General features: G+C 41.5%; 1 protein-coding gene across 1 annotated transcript in view; it reads left to right on the top strand.

Moving 5' to 3' along the window:
• LOC122816494 (glucagon receptor-like) overlaps window positions 1–24,238 on the top strand; it is a 2,063,211-nt gene that overhangs the window by 1,680,217 nt on the left and 358,756 nt on the right. The window contains exon 9 of the mRNA XM_044089325.1: window positions 9,685–9,841. Within this exon, the coding sequence (XP_043945260.1) occupies window positions 9,685–9,841 (157 nt within the window). The remainder of the gene's footprint in view (window positions 1–9,684; window positions 9,842–24,238) is intronic.

Genomic DNA, 24,238 nt, shown 5'->3' with positions numbered 1-24,238 from the left:
TCAGCGGACAGCAGTCTCTAGGATAACACCCAACCTAGACTCATGTTGAGAAGCAGATGTCAATCATACCTAATCTGTTTTTTGAGTGGGTCACACGAGATGTGATCAGTCTGCACTTAACAAGGCCTTTTATTCAGGCCTGCACTGGAGGCGTGAGAAAAGCTGGAGAGGTTGGAATTAGCATCAGGACCAAGGAACTGACCTGCTTGAAGACAGACTGGTAGGATGGAGAGAGTCATGTAAAAAGGATGATGTCTGGAAAAAAGAAAATGAAATAGGGAATACTGCAGAGGTTGCTCCTGGGTGCTGCACTGTTTATTGTGTGTTCATTTCAGAAATATCTAGGGGTAACAGAGAAGAACAGCAAACAAAGGCATAGGTAATCTCCAAACTCTGGACCCAACCCAGTTCGGATTCATTAAAAGTAGCTCATGCCTGTTAATCATGGTTGACTTCTTCGAGAAAGTCACCAAGGCCATAGACGAGGGAAAGATAGTGCATACCACCTACCCTGACCTGGCCAAAGCATGTGACAGAATCCCCCACACAAGTATTATAGAGAAACTCTTCCAATCGAGGATTAACCCCTACATTACCAGATGGGTAGCCAACTGGCTCACTGACAGGACATATACTGTCAAAGTGGGTGACTTCACCTCTAGAAACAGACCTGTCACCAGTGGCATACTACAGGGTTCTGTGCTGGGCTACTTACTGTTTGGAATTTATTTCTCAGAAGTCCAGGCAAACTTGCATGGCCTGTACTGACCAAGTTCACTGACAATTGCAAATTGGGAGCAATTATTGAGTCCCCCAGCAATGTTAATATACTGCAGACAGGGTTAAGGCAGACAAATGATTGGTGCTAAAGCCACAGATTAAAGCTAAATGCAAACAAAATGCATTATTATTCCCTTTGGGAAATCTGACATCTCTCCTGATTACATTATAGACAGCACCCCCTAAGTGTAGACCCAGTGTTACATGATCTGGGTTCTCAGGTTGATGGCAATCTGAACTTTAATCACCATGTTTCCACAATAGTAAGGAAATCCTTCTTTGTCGCACATCTTATAAGTAAAGACATCGCATCTAGCTCTAACAATGTTATAATTTCATTATACTCGGCCCTCATCAGACCAATAATTGAGTACAATGCTTCATTTTGCATGTACCTCACCAGACGACAGACACCTGCAAAAACTGGAGAGACCACAGAGGTTTCTCACCAAGAAATTACAGGGTACACAAAACAAGTCTTGCACAGAAATACTGAAAGCCCTGTCACTCTATTCTGTCTCCTATAGGTTGATAAGGGGTGACCTGTGCATTACTTACTGAGCAGTCTCTGACCCAGCCCTGATGGAAATGCCACACATTCGTAAATCAAACTGCATGAGGGTCACTCACCCCAGGATCTTAACCAAGCCTTTGATATGAACAGATCATGCTGGAGAGATACATACATCTCCCAGAGACTAACACTTCTCTAGAACAAGCTTCCAATTCAGATGAAACAGAGACCCTCCCTGACCCTCTTCAAAGGCAACCTAGATCAATAGATTGGTGACCAAAAATTCACTCCGGGGTGGCGCCTATGTCCCTCTTTGACAGAGGAAGTTGGTATTAACTACCATAGACCATTACCTCTGTGAACTTCGCTCACCTAACCGCCAAAAACTGGGGCAACTCAGGATAAATATGGCTAGGCTAGTGTGGGCTCTAGGGCCTTTAGCCTAGTAACCTTCTATGAACCTATACTTTCAGTAATGCAGAATGGGGGGATGAGGGTGATTACATTAGTTCTATTCTCCACAAGCTGATTTGTTTAAGTCTATCCCAACTGCATATAAAGGGTCTATAGAAACATCTGAACAGAATGTTAATGCATAATATCCATTCCAAATGCACTTCTAGCCACATTACATGCAGCGTGGATGGAATTAGAAACACTGGATTATGATGAATAGCACTTTGCAGCAATGTTAGCTGTCTTTGAGTATCCCGTACACTGTGTAAAATTCAGTTTTACACATTTACTTCCATAGCAATCATTTGTAGCATTGCGGATTTCCTATCCACAGAGAGGTTTCATACCTCTTCTTTTCAATAAATGTTACTGCCAATGCCTTCTTCATTCATCCAGTTTCATTTTTTCTGTATTTTACATCATCAAGATGGTCAAAGAAAATTAACATTATTTTCTGTGTTCAAAGCTATCCAGACCTTGCTGTGGTAGAGGGAAGTCCTACTGCTTACCAGTGGGAGTGGTGAGCATTGTACTGCTTATTTAACACTAGAGGAGTGGTTTCCAGCTCTGAAATTATAATTTTATTAGCCATTTTGGGCTGATTTCTATCCCTTTCATCTTTCTGGCTTAAAACACATGTATTTGTGTGTTTTTTGCATCATGCAGCACAGCGGGGCTATGGTTAAACCATTCCAGATGCCAGAAAGTCTGCTCTTCAAATTTTCCCTTAGAACTAGCTGGTTTCTCAGTAGTAGCATTACAATCTGAACTTCTGTGACTAGCACTTGCTCTAGAACCTGCTGGAAAGCATTAGGAAGCCGTAAACTGATGCAAGCACTCAACTCTCCTTGTTAATAAGGAGAAATTAATTGTAGGCACTAAACAGCCTATAAATGCAAAGTACCTTGCAAAGGTAAGGGAAAACAGCTCTTGTACTTTACAAAAAAAGCACCTAAACAGGCATGTCCAAGGGTCAGCTTCCGGTGATTTCTCCTGTCCACCTGGTGAATCTGGGCATACTGGGGCAATGCAGCAACTGCCTCATATACACAGACAACCCTCCTCCTGCCACCCAACACTACAACCTGCGAGAGATGCACTTACATAGCCAAACTGGAATCAAAGCTCTCTCCAGCCAAGATTGTGCTAAACAGTCAAGAGGAAAAGGTTAACACCTGCACTACACCTCAAGCAACACATAGCCCTTCAAAACCCATGCCATCAACTCCCACATATAGCAACACTAAGCCCACATATGCAGTGGCCCTTAACATTAACCTGCCCAAGCAACATGGGCCTCCAAAGCTGAAACGCAAACAAACACCAGTCACAACCAAAGTGACACATAGCTCACAACACCGGTGTGCCACCCAACAACAGCCCCTAAGGCAAGAAAATGCACCCAACACTTTAGTCATAAGTGACTCTATAGTCATGCACACTGATGTTCCACTCACCAGGCTGAACAAGGAAAAAATTACAGTTAGCTGCCTGTCGGGTGCCAGGATCTGCCACATAATGCCTGCACTCAAGTCACTCCACAACAAGTACAAATACGACTCTGTCATTGTCCATGTTGGAGTGAATGACTTGAGACGTACCTCCCTGGACTACATGAAAAGAGACATGGAAGAGCTGTCAGATCATGTAGCTCAGGCAGGTATGACCCTAGTTCTGAGTAGCATCCTGCCTTCGCCCTCTTCAAAAGGAACCTTGATGATTGGATGGGAGATAGGAAATTCACCCCGGGGATCATGTCAGTCGCCCTGTTAGACAGGGGCCCAGAGAAGTAAATATTGTGGGAAGAAGTTTCTAGGGAATTGTTATGGCTAGGCTTGCATAGGCCTTAGGGCCGATAGCCAAGTACCAACCTGTGATACCACAGTATAAGGACAAAATGATTGACTTCATCAACTGGCTAAGCTTTTGGTGTCATTCAAAGGGGATCCAGTATTTGTCTGCCTGGGAAGACATTTTTGACAAACCATGATGCTTTGCCAGAGATGGTCTGCACCTGACACCCCTGTGATTCAGGTTACTGGCTAAAACTCTTGCCACCCCTATAGTGCCTTTTATAGGCAGGGTTCAAAGGACAAAACCACCACTGTAACAGAAACAAGCATGCAAAATCTGAAGGTAATGCTACTCAATGCTAGAAGTATAAACCTCAAAATGCACTCTCTAAAGGCACTCCTAAAAATGGAGAACATCAATATCTGTGCAGTAACTGAGACCTGGTTCAAGGCTGCAGAGAGCACCCCTGCAATACCAGGCTACAACTCTTACCACACTTTTCGACCACCAAACCAAGACCGAAACACTAAAGGTGGAGGAGTGTCCATATTCACCAAGGATATTCACACCTCCAGGCTAGTTGCCCAACATGATGCATCTGAAATTCTCCAGGTGCAACTAACACTAGGTAAGACTACAATCCAAACTGTATCTTGCTACAGATCCTCCACCATGCTCCAAGATTCTCAATACACCTTTCTAAACACTCTGGAAAATATTAAGATACAACCAAACACCCTAATACTGGGTGATTTCAACTACCCTGCCATTAACTGGGAAAACTACTCAGGTACCAACACCTTTTCCCATCAGTTCTTGGAATTCATAAAGTCCAATGCCCTGGATCATCTAATCCATTGTCCCACCAGGGGCTCCAATATCCTAGACCTGGTCATTACCAACATGGGAGATAGATGCTCCACACCAGTGGTCACCCCCTCATTGATCAGGTCTGACAATAAGCTAATCACCCTTCAAATCCACATCCCACCCCCACACCCCAGTAAGGAAACCTCCATAAAAACCTTCTCCAAAGCCAACTTCATGCTACTCAAGTCAGAAGTGACAAACTTCATGACACCCATGCAGACAGGAGCTGAAAGTTAGACTACTGAATCCTACACTAAGGCACTGTATGAGCACATCCACTCATGCATGAATCATGCCATCCCAAATAGAACCAAGATGCTCTCCTCCAAAAAAAGGAAGCCAATATGGTGGTCCCCTGCCAATAAACAAACTATAAAACAAAAGGAAGAAACTGTTGCAGAAAAGAGGAAAATCCAAGGATGCAATAAACTCCCTTACCAGCCTCAGTAAGAAGCTGAGATCCCTCATAAAATCCTCCAAAGCAAGTTACGAAAATCTTAATCACACACTGTTAGACGGCAACCCTCCGTCTATGTAATGCTCTATAATGAAGCGAGTGAACACGACTCGACCCAGGAAAAACTTTTTTAATAACATGACTCTCTACAAACCAATAATTCCAATATGTTAATACGTTAAGCGCTTTCATCTGTACAAAAAAGCAGACTTCTTCAGAACAAATAAATCAGTTAATACACTTCAATTTAGGTGCCAAAATATCCTTTACTCAGATTTAAAGTGCTAGTGCAACATTGTATCAATATAGTGTTAACTGATCATACAAATGTTTAATTCATTACATTCCATCAACAAATATAAACTGTTACTCTAAAACTGGTGTAGTATTGTTATGTAGCCTCCACGGGTGTTACGTTGATTATTAGATTCTTAGTCTTGTGTGGAGACATGTGGAGACATCGTAATGCCTTCGTTGAGAAGGTTGTGCGTGCGCTGGCAACTGGCACGCGAAAAATCTGCTGCCAATCATTAGCGGAGCGGACCTCACAGCTGTGGACCTAACCGGGAAAAGCCGAAAGACACAACAACTCCAAAACTACATTAAACTAGTATATTTATAATAAACATTATGATAAGTATCTAATGTCATTAAAAACTATAAAATAGTGCTTAGAACCTTAAAAATTGATAATAACAATATTGTCTATAATAAATATAAATTCATACGATGTATATATATATATATATATATATATATATATATATATATATATATATATATATATATATATATATATATATACATATATAATATATATGCTACTTCAAAGCTTGTCATGTACTCATAAATAGTCTTAAATAATTTATAATAGCTGCAAAAAAGGTTTTATAGAAATAAAATCATTAATCCCGGGTTCCCTAGTGGCATCTGTCAAAATTTGCCACACACTCTCTCTTTTTCCTAAGAGTGCTTTATAATTGCCCCCACGGGATGATATATTAACTTGATCTATTATCGCAAATTTGAATCTATGCGTATCCCCATTTTTACTTATATGTCTCTACAATGCATTGTTCATATCTTTAACCTTCATTTTGTAGAAGTGGTCATATACGCGCTTCCTAAATTGTCTTTTGGTCTTACCTATATAGAAGGCAGTACATGACATGCACTTTGCCAAATATATTATATTTTTACTATTACAATTTCCAGCTCTAAATTTCACAAATGTCTTAATAATGTCATCCAATCTACAACCTATCATTTCATTTATAGCTGAACACTGATTACAAGACCCACATTTTCTAGTAGTTCTACTCGATTTGTGAACGTCAGTATCATTCGTTATTTTTTCTAAGATTCTCTTAATATTCATACCCATTTTATTAACAAAACAGGGTCTTTCTTCTATTGCTTTTTTAACTTCTTCATCGACTATCAACATATTCCAATGTCTACTAATAATATTTTTTATTTCATTCGCATAGGGTGAATAAGTCAGAACACAAACTGTATTATGGGCTAATTCCTCTGGCTTATCAGTTCTTAGTTTTATGTTGTTCAATTCAATTCCCAAAATAGGTGGGTATTTTTTACCCCATTCCTTAATAACATAAGTTGAAATGTCATTAAGTAACAATAAGGGGTATCCTCTATTTACTGCCATGTACTGCCTTCTATATAGGTAAGACCAAAAGACAATTTAGGAAGCGCGTATATGACCACTTCTACAAAATCAAGGTTAAAGATATGAACAATGCATTGTAGAGGCATATAAGTAAAAATGGGGATACGCATAGATTCAAATTTGCGATAATAGATCAAGTTAACATATCATCCCGTGGGGGAAATTATAAAGCACTCTTAGGAAAAAGAGAGAGTGTGTGGCAAATTTTGACAGATGCCACTAGGGAACCCGGGATTAATGATTTTATTTCTATAAAACCTTTTTTGCAGCTATTATAAATTATTTAAGACTATTTATTAGTACATGACAAGCTTTGAAGTAGCATATATATTTTATATATATATAAATATTTACATACATCGTATAAATTTATATTTATTATAGACAATATTGTTATTATCAATTTTTAAGGTTCTAAGCACTATTTTATAGTTGACATTAGATACTTATCATAATGTTTATTATAAATATACTAGTTTAATGTAGTTTTAGAGTAACAGTTTATATTTGTTGATAGAATGTAATGAATTAAACATTTGTACGATCAGTTAACACTATATTGATACAATGTTGCACTAGCACTTTAAATCTGAGTAAAGGACATTTTGGCACCTAAAAGTTTTTAAATTAAATTCTATAGATATGTCAAGAATCTAAATGGCAATGCTCAGATCTGCTCTGAGCTACAACACAATGGCATTAAATATACTGATCCCAAGGATATTGCCACTATCCTGGAAGATCGATTTAGTGCCAACTTCACCCCCTCTCACCCCCTAAAGGGCCCGTCTCAATATCAAAAGATTGCCAAATTCCAGTAATCATGGCAACACAGGTAGAAACTGCACTCTCCAAAGCTAAGAATACAGCATCCATGGGACCAGATGACATCCCGGGCTGTGTACTACATGAACTATAAAATGAACTGGCACCTCACCTAAGTGTCATGTTTAATCATAGCCTCACCTCAGGCTTCATGCCCACTGAGTGGCGCACAGCTACAGTTATCCCACTTCACAAAGCGGGATTCACTTTGGATCCCGGGAACTACTGTCCCATCAGTCTGACGAGCCTGATCTGCAAGGGCATGGAACGCATTATCATGGATCTTATAAACAAAGACATTGGCAACCTTCAAACACTGGACCCCACACATTTTGGGTTCATGAAGGGCCGATCTTGTCTCCTGAACCTGATTGACTTTTTCGAATCAGTCTCCAGAGCTCTGGATGAGGGTAAGGAGGTCCACACAGCCTATCTGGACCTTGCCAAGGCCTTTGACTCCATCCCCCACTCTGGAATCATAGATAAACTTACTAAGCTAGGCATAAATCCCTACGTCACTTTATGGGTTGCCAACTGGCTTACTGACAGAACCCAGACTGGAAAAGTAGCCGACTCCAAATCCAGCTCCAAACAGGTAACAAGTGGAGTACCTCAGGGTTCAGTCCTGGGACCTCTCTTGTTTAGCATCTACTTCTCTGAAGTACAGACCAACACTAAGGGACTCTGGCTAACAAAGCTTGCAGATGACTGCAAACTGGGAGCCATTATTGAATCTCCAAATGATGTGGATATTCTACAAAAGGGCCTTACAGAAACAGATTCTTGGTGCCAGAGCCATGGGATCAAGCTTAATGCCAAAAAATGTATAATTATCCCCTTTGGGAAAAAACATGTACCCATGAATTACCACTTAGGTGGCAGTACACTAAACACCGAAAGTGTGATGAGAGACTTAGGGACACATTGCCACAACAGTCAGGAAATCCTTCTATGTGGTACACCTCATCACTAAGGGCTTTTCATCCAGAAAAAAGGAGGTCATTGTTCCTCTGTACTCATCCCTCATTAGACCCATTATGGAGTATAATGCCCTGTTTGGTATGTACCTCACAAGACATCTGCAACAGCTGGAAAGGCCACAGAAATACCTCACTAAAAGAATCACAGGCCTAAAGAAGATGCCCCATTCTGACCATCTAAAAAAACTCCAGCTATACTCTGTCGCATATCGTCTACTCAGAGGTGATCTCTGCTTAACATACAAGGTCATGTCAAACCCTGAGCTGTTGGATATGCTCCACTTAAAGAAATCCCAATCCCTCAGAGCCACACGCTCCAGGGATCTAAACCTTGTCATCACAATGAACAAAACATGCTGGAGGGATAGGTTCCTGACCCAGAGACTCCCCATACTCTGGAATAGACTGCCCATACATGTCAAGCAGAGCTCCTCCTTGGCCCTCTTCAAAAGGAACCTTGACAATTGGATGGGAGATAGAAAATTCACCTCGGGGATCACATCAGTCACCCTGCTAGACAGGGGTCCAGGGAAGTAAATATTGTGGGAAGAAATATCCTGGGAATTCTTATTGCTAGACATGTATAGGCCCTAGGGCCGATAGCCTGGTACCAACCTATGAACCTATAAAGATCTAAAAGTTAAGCAAGTTCTACTATAAAAACTATTACTGCCCTATCCCTGAGTCACTCTGTGTGAATGAACAAAGATTTTGGCTTCAAGTTAAACTAAATGGCAATCAGAACTAAGGTTAGCAAAGAGAATTGCCAGCTTAGAAGGCAAACAGTGAGAACTGTTCACTGGTAACACAGGAAGAAGCAGATGTAATAGGAACCAAGCAAAACACGTACTTTTTCCTACAGTGTCTTTATGCACAAGGAAACTCTGGTGCTCAAGAGAAAACAATGATTCCTCTAATTCATTTGTATATTAAAAGTAGTTTAAGATTTAGTTCTGCTTGAGGGGTTTCTACAAACTGAAAGCACCAGTCTTATCTGTAACAGCTGATCCAGTGTGGCATTGGATAAGGTAATTCTGCTTACATGAGGAATGATTTGCTTATAGTCTGTTGCACTGTATTGCCAGGAACGACTATTCATTATGATCTAGTACTCAATAACCATACAGCCATCTTTAATTCGTCACATGACTGTCTTTAGTCTATTATAATGTATTTGATCTGTAGACACATTTTATAATTAGATGTAATGTGGCCTTTGAAGTGGTTTTCACTTGTAAATGCATTGAATTGTGATGTCAGCCTCTACAAGCTTCATATGTCTCTGATACCCCTCTCTTATTTCTCTATATTGCTGCAGAAAACTGCATTGTACAAGAAACTACATCCACTGCAATCTCTTTACTTCTTTTGTGCTTCGAGCTGTTTCTGTGATTGTTAAAGATGCCCTACTAGAAAAGAAGTGGGCTATGGAGATCAGCCAAGTGTCTGACTGGGAGATACTGCTAAGTGACAAGGTAAGTATTACTACTGACTGTATTAAAGATTGGGCAAACAGCAGATCTAAGACAATGGGACCCTATTTTTAGTTATCCATAAAGTGGAGTAGCTGGGAGTATGGATAACTCAGCAGTTAAGCAATCTTTGATCATTCAATTAATAGCTCAAATCCACTGCAAAACCAGCATGTCAGGGGAAGTGATTATTGAGTTTTTTTCTCTGAAACAGAAGTCCACATCACATATCCAGCACAATGAGAAATAAATTGTAGCCTTTCTGACAGTTTGACATGTTAGATCAAAAATGGAGCAGACAAACTTTGCTACTGTACAAATAAAATGTGATCTCTTACAGACATTTCTAACATACATTAGTAGTAAGAATTGAGTCATCTGCATGCTGAGTTTTGGTGCTGTACTAATCTATAACAGAAAGTGGGAACTTCTATTGTTAGTGGTATCTCTGTATGGTCATCTTTTCTTTATTCAGATTTACAAAATGAACTATATTGGTAGATGAACTTAGCTGCTACCTAGAAGGCTAGGGAATCTGCACAAAGTCAGGAAATTGTATACACTACCTGCTACAGCGTAACATTGTCATTATGAGCTCATAACCTCAGAGTTCTGCCCCTGTCAATAACCTTTATTAAAATAAATTTATGTATCCATTAAAACACTATTTTATTATTTATTTATATATATATATATATATATATATATATATATATATATATATATATTTTTTTTTTTTTTTATTTGACATTTGGTAAACAGGAAAGTCGGGGACAGGGTAGAGATTAGCCATTTTCAGCGGAGGTCTGGGAAGAAAAGCTCCACATAAAGACAGACAGAGAAGAATAAAATTAAATACAGGACAATAAACAGTGAGAAATTACATATGGTAAATATATATATATATATATATATATATATATATATATATATTGTTCCAAGATAAAGTAGTACTCAGCAGTATAAATGTCATCCAGTTAACGAAAAAATGCAGCAAATAATCCAGGTAAAAGGACTAGGAGACAACCAGAGCTTACATCAAATCTTATAAGTGTCCAAAAAATATATTCACGGACTGCAGAGAAATATACGAAAAAACGTTTAATGGAGAACATACACAAACAGTAAGCGCTTTTGCCGTAGCTTCTTCATACTGTTGAAATTCAAATATACAATTAATTGCCTTTATAGATACTAATTAATGACATGAATACCCAATTAGCCATTCTGATAGTTTTTTAAAAACACAGTGTATAACAACGAGGAAATAGCTACGTAAATCAATACTATATACTATCTATACCTTATAATTAAAAAACAGTAATAGTAGTAGTTAAAGTTTTAATTTTGTATGTTTTTTAATTATAAGGTATAGATAGTATATAGTATTGATTTACGTAGCTATTTCCTCGTTGTTATACACTGTGTTTTTAAAAAACGATCAGAATGGCTAATTGGGTATTCACGTCATTAATTAGTATTTATAAAGGCAATTAATTGTATATTTGAATTTCAACAGTATGAAGAAGCTACGGCGAAAGCTCTTACTGTTTGTGTATGTTCTCCATTAAATGTTTTTTCGTATATTTCTCTGCAGTCCGTGAATATATTTTTTGGACACTTAGAAGATTTGATGTTAGCTCTGGTTGTCTCCTAGTCCTTTTACCTGGATTATTAATATATATATATATATATATATATATATATATATATATATATATATATATATATATTTATTTATTTATTTATTTATATATATATTATGAAAAATACATAGCTGGATACAAGATTTTACTATCAGGAATTAACAGGACTTCACAAGCAAGTATTAAGCCTACAATTTATATTCTGGTTGAAGGTGATACAGAGTGAATATATTGATTGGTGGAGGGAGAAGAATAGAGAGAGAGAGAGAGAGGGAGAGAAGTGTAAATGCAGAGGGATCAAGGTTGAAAGGTTATAGAAATTATGGTGAACAGAAAGAAGAGGAAGTTAATAGGACTAGGAGGATAATAAAGGCATGACAAGACGATGGCTAGGTAGGAGAAGAACATGAGCATACCCAAGATTTGGAAAGATGTTCTTTAAGGAGGGACTTGAAAGTTTAGTAGTGAGGGACTTGTCTAATAGTTAGTGGCAAGTTGTTCCAAGATTTGGCTACACATTAAGAGTAGACTGAGGCCGCTGGACCTCAGAGGTTTATAAATAGATAGAAGTTGTTTATTTGAAGAGCAGAGATCCTGATGAATAAGATAGTATTGTAAGATGGAGGAGATGGCTTGAGAAACTACAGGGCTGTTGAGTAATTTATGAGTAAGAAGTAGCTGGTTCATGTGTAGTTGCACTGGAAGTTCAAGCCAATTAAGCAGTTTAAGAGATAGGCAGTGATGAGATTTATGAGGATCATAGGATCAAAGGAGGTTGCTAGGCTAATGTCCCCAGGGCCCTTACAAGCCTAGCCAAGTTCAACCCATGTTCCCAAGGGTGTGTGGTTCAGGCAGACATTAAAATCAGCACCTATTACCCCTATCCAAGACAGAGCTACGTGGAACCCCTGGGGTGACTTTCCGGTTACCCATCCAATTGTCCAAATTACGCTTAAATAGGGCCAATGAGGGACTTTGTTTAACATGAATAGAAATCTTGCTCCAAAGTTGGGGCTGTGGCCAGTTTTGCTGTTTTGTTGTTATAAGAAAAGTCTGTCATTTTTTTCCTGTGGTCTCTTACAGTTACTTCAGGAGACTGTTTGCAATTAAGTAATCTTTTTTCTAAATACATTGTGAGGAGATCATTGTCATAGGTACCTCTTTAAACCAGAATGGTTCTGAAATATTCTGACAAAATGTCCTCATTTGAGTTCACCAATATTGCCTAGCTGCTGTCAGTTCAACATAGTCAGACATACTGGTTTACCATCTGTAGGTGTTCTGCTGTGCAGGTGCAGGAAAAGTCGATTCCAGTATGCGTTAAAATAAACTGTATGTCCTTCGGCACATGCAACATGAATAAGAAAATTTCCAGGAAGGCTACCTGCAATGGTAGTCAAGAAAAATGTACATCTGCCACATTCATTTTATGCTCATTTGAATTAGTACAGACTCTCCCACTAACATGTTTTGGAACTAATAGCTCACAATTCTTGCTCATGTTTGAGGCAACATTGGCACAACTTTGACAAACCAAGAAGTGGGCAAAAGCAAAACAGGAAGCAAAGGCATGAATGGAAGAAAGAATATCTGTGGCAATACATGAAGAAATCAGGCATCTTGAAATTGTTAAGAACAGGCTACCATTGTAGTTCAGGTAGAAAGATACAAAGAAGTCAATGCCTGAAAACCCTGGCACTCAACCTTTGTATGCATATTCTATGACTTCAAGCAGCAATACAGCAAAACGAAGCTCCATGCTCATCACAGAAAACTGGCACATGTCTAGTGGGTCTTTCCTGGTTGCATGGAACTGCATAAACAAACTTAAAAAATAAATGATGAGGGAATAAATACATATTAAAAGGCCAGTACCTTTTTAACAAAATTGTATTACCTGTGTTTTCAGAAGAAAGTAAAAGCAACTGACAAATGGGGTTTTGAAGTAATAAAAAAATAGTATTTGGCCTTTTTCAGAACATTCAGTGGATATAAAAAGTGTACACACCCCTGTTAAAATGCCAGGTTTTGTGATATAAAAAAGTGAAACCACAATAAATCCTTTCAAAACTTTCCCCACCTTTAATGTGACCTATAACCTGTACAATTCAATTGCAAAATAAACCAATCTGTTAGGGGAAAAATATAAAAAATAAAAAAAGTACAATAAGCTGGTTGCTTAAGTGTGCATACCATTAAACTAATACTTTGTTGAAGCACCTTTTGATTTAATTACAACATTCAGTCTTCTTGGGTACACACCTGCCATCAATTAAAGAGACTCTGATTAATCCCAAATAAAGTTCGGCTGTCCTAGTAGGATTTTCCTGACATTTACTCAGTTGCCTGCTACAGCAAAAGCCATGGTTCACAGATAGCTTACAAAGCATCAAAGGGATCTCATTGTTGAAAGGTAGCAGTCAGGAGAAGGGTACAAAAAAGTTTCTACAACATCAGATATACCATAGAACACAGTGAAGACAGTCATCAAAAAGTGGAGAAAGTATGGGACAATAGTGATGTTGCAAAGAACTGGATATCCCTCCAAAATTGATGAAAAGACAAGATGAAAACTGGTCAGGGAGTCTGCCAAGAGACCTACAGCAACACTGAAGGAGCTGCAGGAATTTCTGGCAAGTACTGCTTGTGTACTACATGTGACAACAATCTCCCGTATTCTCCATATGTCTGGGATATGGGGTAGGGTTGCAAGATGGAAGTCTTTTCTTACACAGAAAAACATCCAGGCCAGGCTAAAATTTGCAAAACAATACATCATGTCTCCCAAAAGCATGTGGGAAAATGTGTTATGGTCTGATGAGACCAAGGTTGAACTTTTTGGCCACAATTCCAAAAGGTACGTTTGGCACCAAAACAACACTTTGCATCACCAAAAAAACACCATCCTCACAGTGAAGCATGGTGGTGGCAGTATCATGCTTTGGGGTTGCTTTTCTTCAGCTGGAACCAGGGCTTTAGTCAAGGTGGAAAGAATTATGAACAGTTCCAAATACCAGTCATTTTTGACCCAAAACCTTCAGGTGTCTGCTAGAAAGCTGAAGATGAAGGAATTTCACCTTTCAACAGGACAATGACCCCAAGCATACATCCAAATCAACAAAAGAATGGCTTCACAAGAAAAAAAATAAAGTTTTGAAATGGCCCAGCCAGAGCCCAGACTTAAATTTAATAGAAAATCTGTGGGGTGACCTGAAGAGGGCTTTGCACAAGAGATGCCCTCTCAATCTGACAGATTTGGAGCACTTTTGCAAGCAAGAGTGGGCAAATATTACCAAGTCAGGATGTGCCATGCTGATCGACTCCTACTGAAGAAGACTGAATGCTGTAATTAAATCAAAAGGTGCTTCAGCAAAGTATTAGTTTAAGGGTGTGCACACTTATGCAACCAGCTTATTGTACGCCTTTTATTTTTTATATTTTTCCCCTAACAAATTTGTTTGTTTTTCAATTGAATTGTACAGATTATAGGTCAAATTAAAGGTGGGAAAAGTTTTGAAATGATTTATTGTGGTCTCTTTTTTTATATCACAAACACCTGGCATTTTAACAGGAGTGTGTACACTTTTTATATCCACTGTATAGGCAGAAGGCATACACAAGTCTAAAGATGGAGAAAGCAACACTATTTAATTTGCACAGTCAAGGATGCTACAGGAACTATTACTGACTACATTAGCAGTTCAGAGTATTCATCAGGCAGCAACAAAGAGGAACCTCATGGCAGTTACAGGTTAGCTAAACTGAATCTTTTTTTAGTGAAATATAAATGAAGCCAAATTTTTAATTTATTTTAGCCTTTCTCAACTCAATAAAACAAGATAAGACTTTTTATGTGATGTTGATCCAACATCTACAACACGTGGAAGTTGCTGGGGGAAAAAATAGTTCTATAGCATGTAGCTTGTTTATAGATCACTCTCTGTTAACCATATCCTGGTATATCAATATATTGAAGCTTGTTTGTCATAATAGTAACAATTGTTAGGACTTATGTAATGGTTGGGATACAAGGCCATCAAAACATTTGAAAAGTTTCTTAAAATGGATAATGAGCCAAAAAAAAATAATAGACCAGGGAAAAGATGAATATGTGACCTAGATGGATATCAGCGAGAATGTTTATTTCATCAACAAAGGAGACTAGAAGAGTGCTAGCTGTATAGCTCAGGGTTGAAAATTAAGGTGAATAAACTAGGCCATTGAGTAGATTCAGTAGTTAGATGGAAAACTGGCAGTTAGTGCAAAGGATTAAGGATCTGAGCTGGTAATGAGCAGCTTCCAGCATCAGTGGTACAGGGTTTGATTTCTTCCACCTCCATTTACCTTGTGTATGACTCTGAGCAAGCCGGGTTCCGGTGTGTAGATTGCGAGACAAATGCCCACGAGCTACATCGCTGAAACTAGAAGGCCGCAGCACCGCTAGACCGTAGAGCGGTGCTGCCAAACGAAAGACCCGCTGTGGTAACCTACGGCATTAGGAAAACCGACAAACGCAGATGGCCCCTAAAAAGTAAACTCAGGCTGTCAAGTGATAGTGTACACGGCCGGCAATGGGAAACGGATCGAAAAGACAAATGGCACATCGGTAGTGCTACACAAGTGAAGCAAACATATACACAACAGTATCACTTACCTGCACAGCCCCTGTTGAACACAAAAATTCAGCAAACGGTCCCAAAGAAGCAGGAAGTAAAATCCACATTACGAAACATACAACACAGCACAGCTAACCCTGAGAACTGGTGCATACAACACTAAATCATGTATCAGGCTAAGACCTTAAAGGGATATACACTTTCGTTGCAGACTCAATACCCCACACACAGTACAGCCTAATGAAACACCAGTCTGTGCACTTGGAGGAATCATGTCACAGCAGGAGGGCTTTAGCATAGGACCAACTCACATGAGAGGCATGCCTGCAACAAACAGTACCTGTCTTGGTAGAGCCCCTGGGTGCAGTGTTAGGTGGGAACATACCAACCTGGTCAAGCATGGACTGCTAACCCAGTAGCAGGACATACAGTAGCATTAACCCACCACCCACACCATGGTAGTGAATGTCCTGCAGGTGTAACCTAACCCATTCATTTGTCCCTGCAATAGGGGTGTACACAAGTACGCAGTCCCATCTAGGCAGACAAGGGTGCAACACACAGGTACCTCCCTATGTAACTTCTGCCACTGAAACTGAGACTGGGCCCAACACCCTGATTGGCCAGCAGCAACAACTGGGAGTTAAAGGGGGCTGGTGCAGTACAGTGAGAATCTGTGCTGCAACTAGGCTTTGTAGACACCTACCAGAGTACAAGCATATGGCAACACCAGGGTTGTGTTAACTGCAAACAGTGACACTATAGCGGAGAGGCAGTCAGAGATGGGTGGAGTGCACACAGCTGTACAGGGCCACTGTGACAGACAGTGCTACTACACATGGTACAAGACAATGTATTGTACAGCGAGTAACCCACCGTCTGGAAGGGACTTGCTCCAAGGCTGGTTGTATATCTCATTCCCAGCTAACCTGGCTGAAATGGATACTGAGAGGCCATCAACAAGTGCTGCTACCATGCTGGAATCTATGTATCTGTATAGCCCCAGTCTGCTTGGCAACAGATACACCACAGTGCCCAGCCAACGTGGTAAACCAATGCTGGTGGTTGAGGGGTACCTCTACCATTTGGAACGTGAAGCACCACTGAAACGGTACTGGGCATGTATCGAGCGGAGAGTAAAGGCGTGCAGAGGACATGCCATTACTGTACGCCAGAAAGAGGGGGAAGAACTGCTGAAATCACTGCCACACCAGCATGGCCCAGATGCAACAATGGCCCACGTGGGTACACTGCAAGCAGAACTGCGGCAGAGGGTGGTAACCGGTAATGAATTGCCAAGCTTGGTAATGCAGAGTGTCCTAGGCACAGCAGATAACAACGTACTACAGGAGATGCCTTGTCATGCAACACTTCGGCAAAGCATAACCAGGGTACGGCAGTGGGCATGGGCATCCATGGCTACACCTCCAGCAACACTTGCGGATATTGATGTCAGCCAGTATCCACTTCGTAGTGGCAGCTTCATCCTCCGTAGAAGATCGGATATGGATGGGACAGATTCCTTGGTTCTACTTACTACTACACAGAATTTGACAGATCTGTGCAGGTCCAACATTATTCTTGAAGATGGCACCTTCCCCACACGGGCTAATATATGTCACCAGCTATATACATTACATGGATGTATTGACACCCCCACCTCAATAAGGATTGTACCCCTGGTGTACTGTCTCATGACACGGAAGTCTGAGTCTGCATACACCACTTTGTGGGAAGTACTGAAGGATATGGCTGCTGATCAGGGATGCACTTTGTCTCCACATTATATTATGACCGATTTTGAGAAGGCAGCAATATGTGCCAGCCAGAAGGCATTCCCTAGGAGTATTCTGTAGGGATGCCTATTCCATTTTGCACAGATCATCTGGCGTCAGATCCAGCATCATCACCTTGTCACCCTCTATGTTACAGACACTGCATTCTCAATTGCCATCCGCAAGCTAATAGCATTGGCATTCCTACCATTTGGATGATGTTGTCCCTGCATTTCTGGACATTGTGGCTTCCTTACTGGAATGTGCTCAGCCAATTGGTGTTTTTCTAGACCATCATTATGTACGAGGCCGACCACGCAAGTATGCATCCCGCTGTTCAGCACAGATACAAATGCCATCGTCATACCCTTTGCGGTTTTGGAATGTGTCTGATGTCTCAGAAATGGACTTCCTGCGGACTAACAACCAGGTGGAGGCGTGGCATCATCGGCTGAAGTTATTACTGGGATGCCCTACTTTACAGCTAGCCGACCTTCTGTGTGTTCTGCAGCAGGAGCAGAACCTGACTGATACCCAACGTGAATCCCTTCTGAGGGGATGCCTGTAACACTGCATAGGAAGGCTATTGTAGTAAGGGAGCATCACCTAAAGCACATCTTACAACATAAGTGTGACTACAGTGATGTGCAGGATTTCCTCCGTGCTGTGGCACATTTCTACAAGTTGTGATACTGTTTGAGTTTAGTACGCACCAAGCACTATACACATCGCATTGCATATTCAATTAATAAAGGCTTTGCCCACAGCACACAGGTTCCATGGTAGCACTTTCATGCCCATGTGGCATGCTATGCCAGCCACATGTTCCACTGACAGTTGCACATGGTGGCTTCTAAGGGGGTGCACAGTGTATCACTGTGAGGGTTTGTATGTGCCATCTGTGGTTAGGGTGTAGGGGTTTCCTCAATTCTGACAGGGAATTGTCCACAGTCATTTGTAACTGCAGCTGATTTGTCATCCTGCCATGTGTCCACATCTATCTGTCTCACAGGTGGATGTCGCACCGCCTAGGTGCCTGAATCCGATTTCTAAAAGAACCCTAGAGTGTGCTTTTCTGCTACAGGCCAGGGAGCCATTTGAATTTTTTTGGTATTTCTCTGACTCTATAGGTCAGTCATGTTTGCCTGTTGCTTGGCACCCATGCTACTGCTAATACTTTGTTTTTGGTCATCTACAAGCTGAAAACGTCACCATTAAGTACGTATTTACTGGTTTTTGCATTTATTCTGCCTCATTCATTTTAAAGCCAGCTAGATCTTCAGCTGTTCTTTATTTATTTATTTTTTGTAATCTATTCTTAAGCTCTGGTTTATACTCCAGTGGGAGGAGAGGAAAATCTTTTCCAAGCTTGTGGCAGCTTAAAGAACAGGAGAGTCTGCTTTGGCAGACTGGTACATCCCCCAACATGTATGCTCAGAGATTTCTGAACTACATGAATACAAACTCTCTGGACCAGGGAGACAAGATAATGGACTTATACATATCTATGTATATGGATCTATATATTTGTACAAATATGTATATATTTCATGTAGTAATTAGCAGCAAAAGAAATTCATGATATCATTGTAGAACCCCTATTATTGTGATTGTTCAAATGGCTTTCAAAAGAAATTCATGATATCCTTTCAGAACCCATACTATTTGTAATTTCCCAAAATCTTTTGACTACAGTATGGAGTGCTGAACTCAATAAAAGATATCTTGTAGGAATTTAGAATTCCAGCATTAGAAATTAAAGCTAAATCATACGCTTATCCATATTCTTTGTCTAATCTCTGTTTTGTAATTAGGCCTTACCTCCTCAAGTACAGATAAGCAGTTATGAAAAACAATTTCAGAAATTTAATTTTTAAGGGATTTGGGAGACAATACACCTGATTCTATCCCGCATTCCACGGTGGTACAGCAGTAGCGTTGTTACCTCACAGCAAGAGGCTCTCCCGTTCAATTCTCGGCTTGGCTTGGGAGTGCCTTCTGTGTGGAGTCTGCGTGTCCTCCCCGCGGTTGGATAGAGTTCGAAAGACATGTGCGTAAATAGGCGTGCCTTCATTGAAGGTTGGGCGTCGAGCTGGCACCTCGGCGTTTCGTAAAAATCTACTGCCAATCATTAGCGGACCGGAGTTCCGCTGTGGTGACCCTTACCGGGAAAAAGCCGAAAGACAAACAACAACACCTGATTCTATCCCCTTTTTCTGTATTCAATTTGTACATTTCAGAATTTATTTGTAACATAGTTTCTGAAGATCTTGCTGACAGGTAAAACATTGTGTCATTTGTCTCTCATAAAGCTCTCTCAATGTACTAACTAACTGTCATTTTCAATCTTCCATTTTAAAGTCCAACTTAAATGTCATAAAACTCAAAGATAGTGTATATTACCTTAACACCACTGAGGGGTTAAATATCAACCCAAAACTCTTATTGTTAGGGTCTTCAATTACCAAAGCATTGACTAGCATATTCACACCTCTAAAATGGATATGTGAGTGTTTCCTAGACTTTGTTAACATTAATGCATTGGTACAAATTGTCCCCCAGATTTACGAAGCCCATTATTGCATGCAGGATTAGTTTAAGAGATATTTTCAGCAATATAGCCGACATGTGATCCAGGAACGAGCTCCCGGGACGTGCACGTGAGCTCTTAGGCTAATCCTGCATGGACCGAGCTCCTATATGCAAATTACCCTCATTTGCAGGTGAAAGCCATGCAAATGAGGGTAATATGCAATCCAGGAAGCTGGCATCTGTCCGTGCAGGATGAGTGCAGTGTGCAGAAATGTGCTCGGTTAGTAACCAAGTACAGTTCAGCAATCTACAAAACGGAGCCATGACAGCTCCAAATAAAGACTGCATATCATTGAGGAAGCATGCCAATGTCCAAGTAGAAGGCCATTGGCATTACAAAATGTAAAAGAAAAAAAATAAACAACGTTTAATTTTATCTTCGCCAATCTCGCCTGGTTAAGCATAGGGCAGCGACACACAAACGGGATCGGGGGAAATTAATAAAATAAACCTAAAATAACCATTCTAACTAAAATCAATATTCTGCCATGCAAGTCAATGGCAGTAAGACAACCTGGCCTGTGCGTAATGGTTGCTAAAGGGGGAGGCTCAGTGTGGGACATGTAACTATGCATTAGCAGGCAATCCTATGCAAATGAGGGAAGGGTCAGTGAATCCCAGATTTTTCTAGGGTGTGAGGCAGGTCCCAAGAGTGTAAGAGTATAAATAGCTGGGTGCAAGATTAGGATATAGGTGACATCATGGGGGGGGGGGGTTGTCAGGCATACTGTAAGTGGATTGGATACCTGTGGCTTGGGATTGCTCCTAGCATAGCACAGCTACGCTAGGGGTGTGTCTAAACCTGCCTAGCACTCTTTACAAAGTGTAAGCAGGTGTGCGTGCCACACACCGGGTTGTACAGGAAGAAAAAGGAAGTTAAACCAGAAAAAAGTAGCTCTTTGCACATTTGAGCACTCCGTTCGTGTGGCGCACACACCGGCCTAAACAGGGAGGAAATGGGAAGGGAAAACCACAGTAGGAAGGTAATCAAGGAGACCTAGTCGAGCTGACAGGTGAAATGTATCAGAATCAGCTAATCATGCAGGAAGCAGACCAGCCCAGCCCAGAACACCACTATAAACCATGCAAACACCTACACCCCTGGTTTTTCCACACTCTACACCATTGGTATATACAAGCGGAGAAATTTTAAAACTAAACCTACAAAATGAGAAGGGCTGCAGCAGGCAACATAGAACAAAATGTGCAAGAGGCTGAGGGTGGTGAGGATGTCAATACTGCCGAACAACCCACAGTGAGGAGACAGAGGAGTGTACAGACCCAGGGTAACCTACCAGGGGCTACATGAGCTGGTAATAGTGGAGCGTATAGGGTGGACAGAGACCTCATACAGCAAATCATTGAGCTGTGCAGGCCACACCTGACACACCACACTGGCCAAGGGGAACCCGTCCCAGTGGATACCAAGGTATGTGTAGGTCTAGGTATACTAGCCACAGGTCCCTGCCAAACTGCAGCTGGGGATAACATGGGCATCTCACAGGCATCAGCATCCAGAGTATTCCACCAATTCCTAGATGCCATGTCAGCACATGCCAGTGAGCACGTATATTCCTCAACACACGTGAAGTGTTGACCAGCAATATGCGTCTCTTCCACCAAATAGCTAACTACCCTGGGGTAGTGGGTGCTATAGACTGCACTCATGTATGCACCAAAGCACCACCCAGTGAGCTGGGAAGGGCCTACATCAACCGCAGGGGCATCTCCTCCATCAACTGCCAGGTTGTATGTGATGCCCAGGGCATTATACTGAATGTGTGTGCTGGTTGCCCTGGAAGCTATGAAGATTCAGACATATGGCAACTGATGTAGCTGTACCACAAATTTGCCGATGTGGACATTCCCTACGGTCACCTAGTAGGGGATGCTGGGTACCCACTGGAGCTGTGGCTGATGACACCCATCAGAAATGCACACACACCTGAACAACAACGCCATAATGATGCACACGCACAGGCCAGACATATAATAGAGCATGTGTTTGGATGCTCAGGTCATGGTTCCAGTGTCTGAACACATCCGGTGGAGCCCTGCAGTATTCACCAGCTACATGTACCCAAATAGTAATGGTATGTGCTATGCTACACAATATGATCCTGCAGAAACAGCTGCAGCAGGAACAGCATGGGGCAGGGCCACACAGCCCACCATCAATGCCAAGGCCTGTACAGGTTCAGAGTGACTCGGAGGAGGAACAACCTGAGCCTGCTCCAGTAGGCAGAAGGGGGAGTGCCCAGTATGCTCTGGCCTTGGCAAAGAGGCAATGCACAGCATATGCACTGACACAGTAGGGCCCCAGGGAATGACACCTCTCTCTGACTTGCACAGACAGTAAAAGGGAAGCCAAATATGACACTACCTGTGCCTAACCATGTATAGGGAGTGTACTATGTGCATCCGACATAGGCAGCCCTCCAGCACCATCCTCAAATCCAGCACACCCTCAAGGTAAGTCAATCAAACTACCAATTGGCAAACGGAGTAGAATGTGTTTTTACCTGTAGCTAAGGTATGGATGTGCACATGCAAGGGAATTGGGTGGCCGGAAGTCAAGGCAGCAGAGAGGTGACACCCATAATGGCAGCATGACATCTGTAACACATACTGGAGTCACCATAGTAGCCAGTACTACACAGGGTGACAAAACCCACTATAGGAAATGGCCTGAGTGACAGGGGTGTCCATAAGAACCACACATACCAGTCAGGAAGGATCACATACCCAGCAACAGTCTCAGCCAGCAGGACAGGTGAAGACAAACACAAACAAATGCTGTACTATGGCCTCCGAATGTGCCCTATAGTTAACCCCTCCCCAAGGCCTACACAGACAGACTGCAGCAGGCCAGGCAGTTGGATGTAAGTTGTGAAGGCTAGGAAGTCAGACATTAATATGTAGGTAAACAAAGCTAGGATCTGTACTACACTGATAAGCCCTAGCCAACAGGATAGGTAAAACTACAGACAGAAATGGAGTAGCTGACTTACCAGTACAGTCCTAGCAAATGTGTACAAGTGTCAGGTGTGCCCCCCCATCCAACGTGCACATAGAGAAACAGTCAGGTGTGCTCCCCCCATGCCTGTGTAGAACAGTGGAAACAGTCAGGTGTTGTCCCCCCCGCTATGCAGAAATGTAGCAACAGGCAATGGCAAATGACCAATGGATACCCTGCAGACACAGCATGCTATCCATTGGTGTACAACAAAAGGTCAGCACCGCAGTACAAACATGCAACACAGATGGCCATACTGGGCATGCTCACACACTTAAACACATGAAGGTCATGTCTGCAAACAGCAGTGGACCAGACATATCTGGAAGTTGCAGTTCTCAGTGTGAACACGTCAGTATGCACCACTCCTTGCCTTGCATACAAAGTGGATAGGAATGCAGACAAATATGTAAGGACTACACACTATAATAAGCCACAGGCACACAAGCATAGATGTGTGGAAGAGGGTGACTATGACAAGGAGCCATGTGGGTCTGTCCCAACTGGCATACAGCCTAAGGGCCACCAACACATGAGGTGCGGATGTAACCCACTGCGGATACTAGCCACCAGTATCTGTCAGCATGACAGACTATGTGGTGTAAGTGCCAGCTGTGCAACAAGACTGTACAAGGAAGCAGCCATCTAGTAGCTGTATACACGCACCTGTGACATATGACCCCATGTGTGCCTGCATGTGGCATGTCAACCCCTACATGAATGGGGTATGGCCCATGCACACACTGCCCTCCCCA

Source organism: Protopterus annectens, chromosome 12.part0, assembly GCF_019279795.1.
Source record: "Protopterus annectens isolate FY-2018-M chromosome 12.part0, PAN1.0, whole genome shotgun sequence".
NCBI classification, from domain to species: domain Eukaryota; kingdom Metazoa; phylum Chordata; order Ceratodontiformes; family Protopteridae; genus Protopterus; species Protopterus annectens.
The sequence above is the reverse complement of the archived record's forward strand: the minus strand, read 5'-3'. Positions and strand labels throughout refer to the sequence as shown.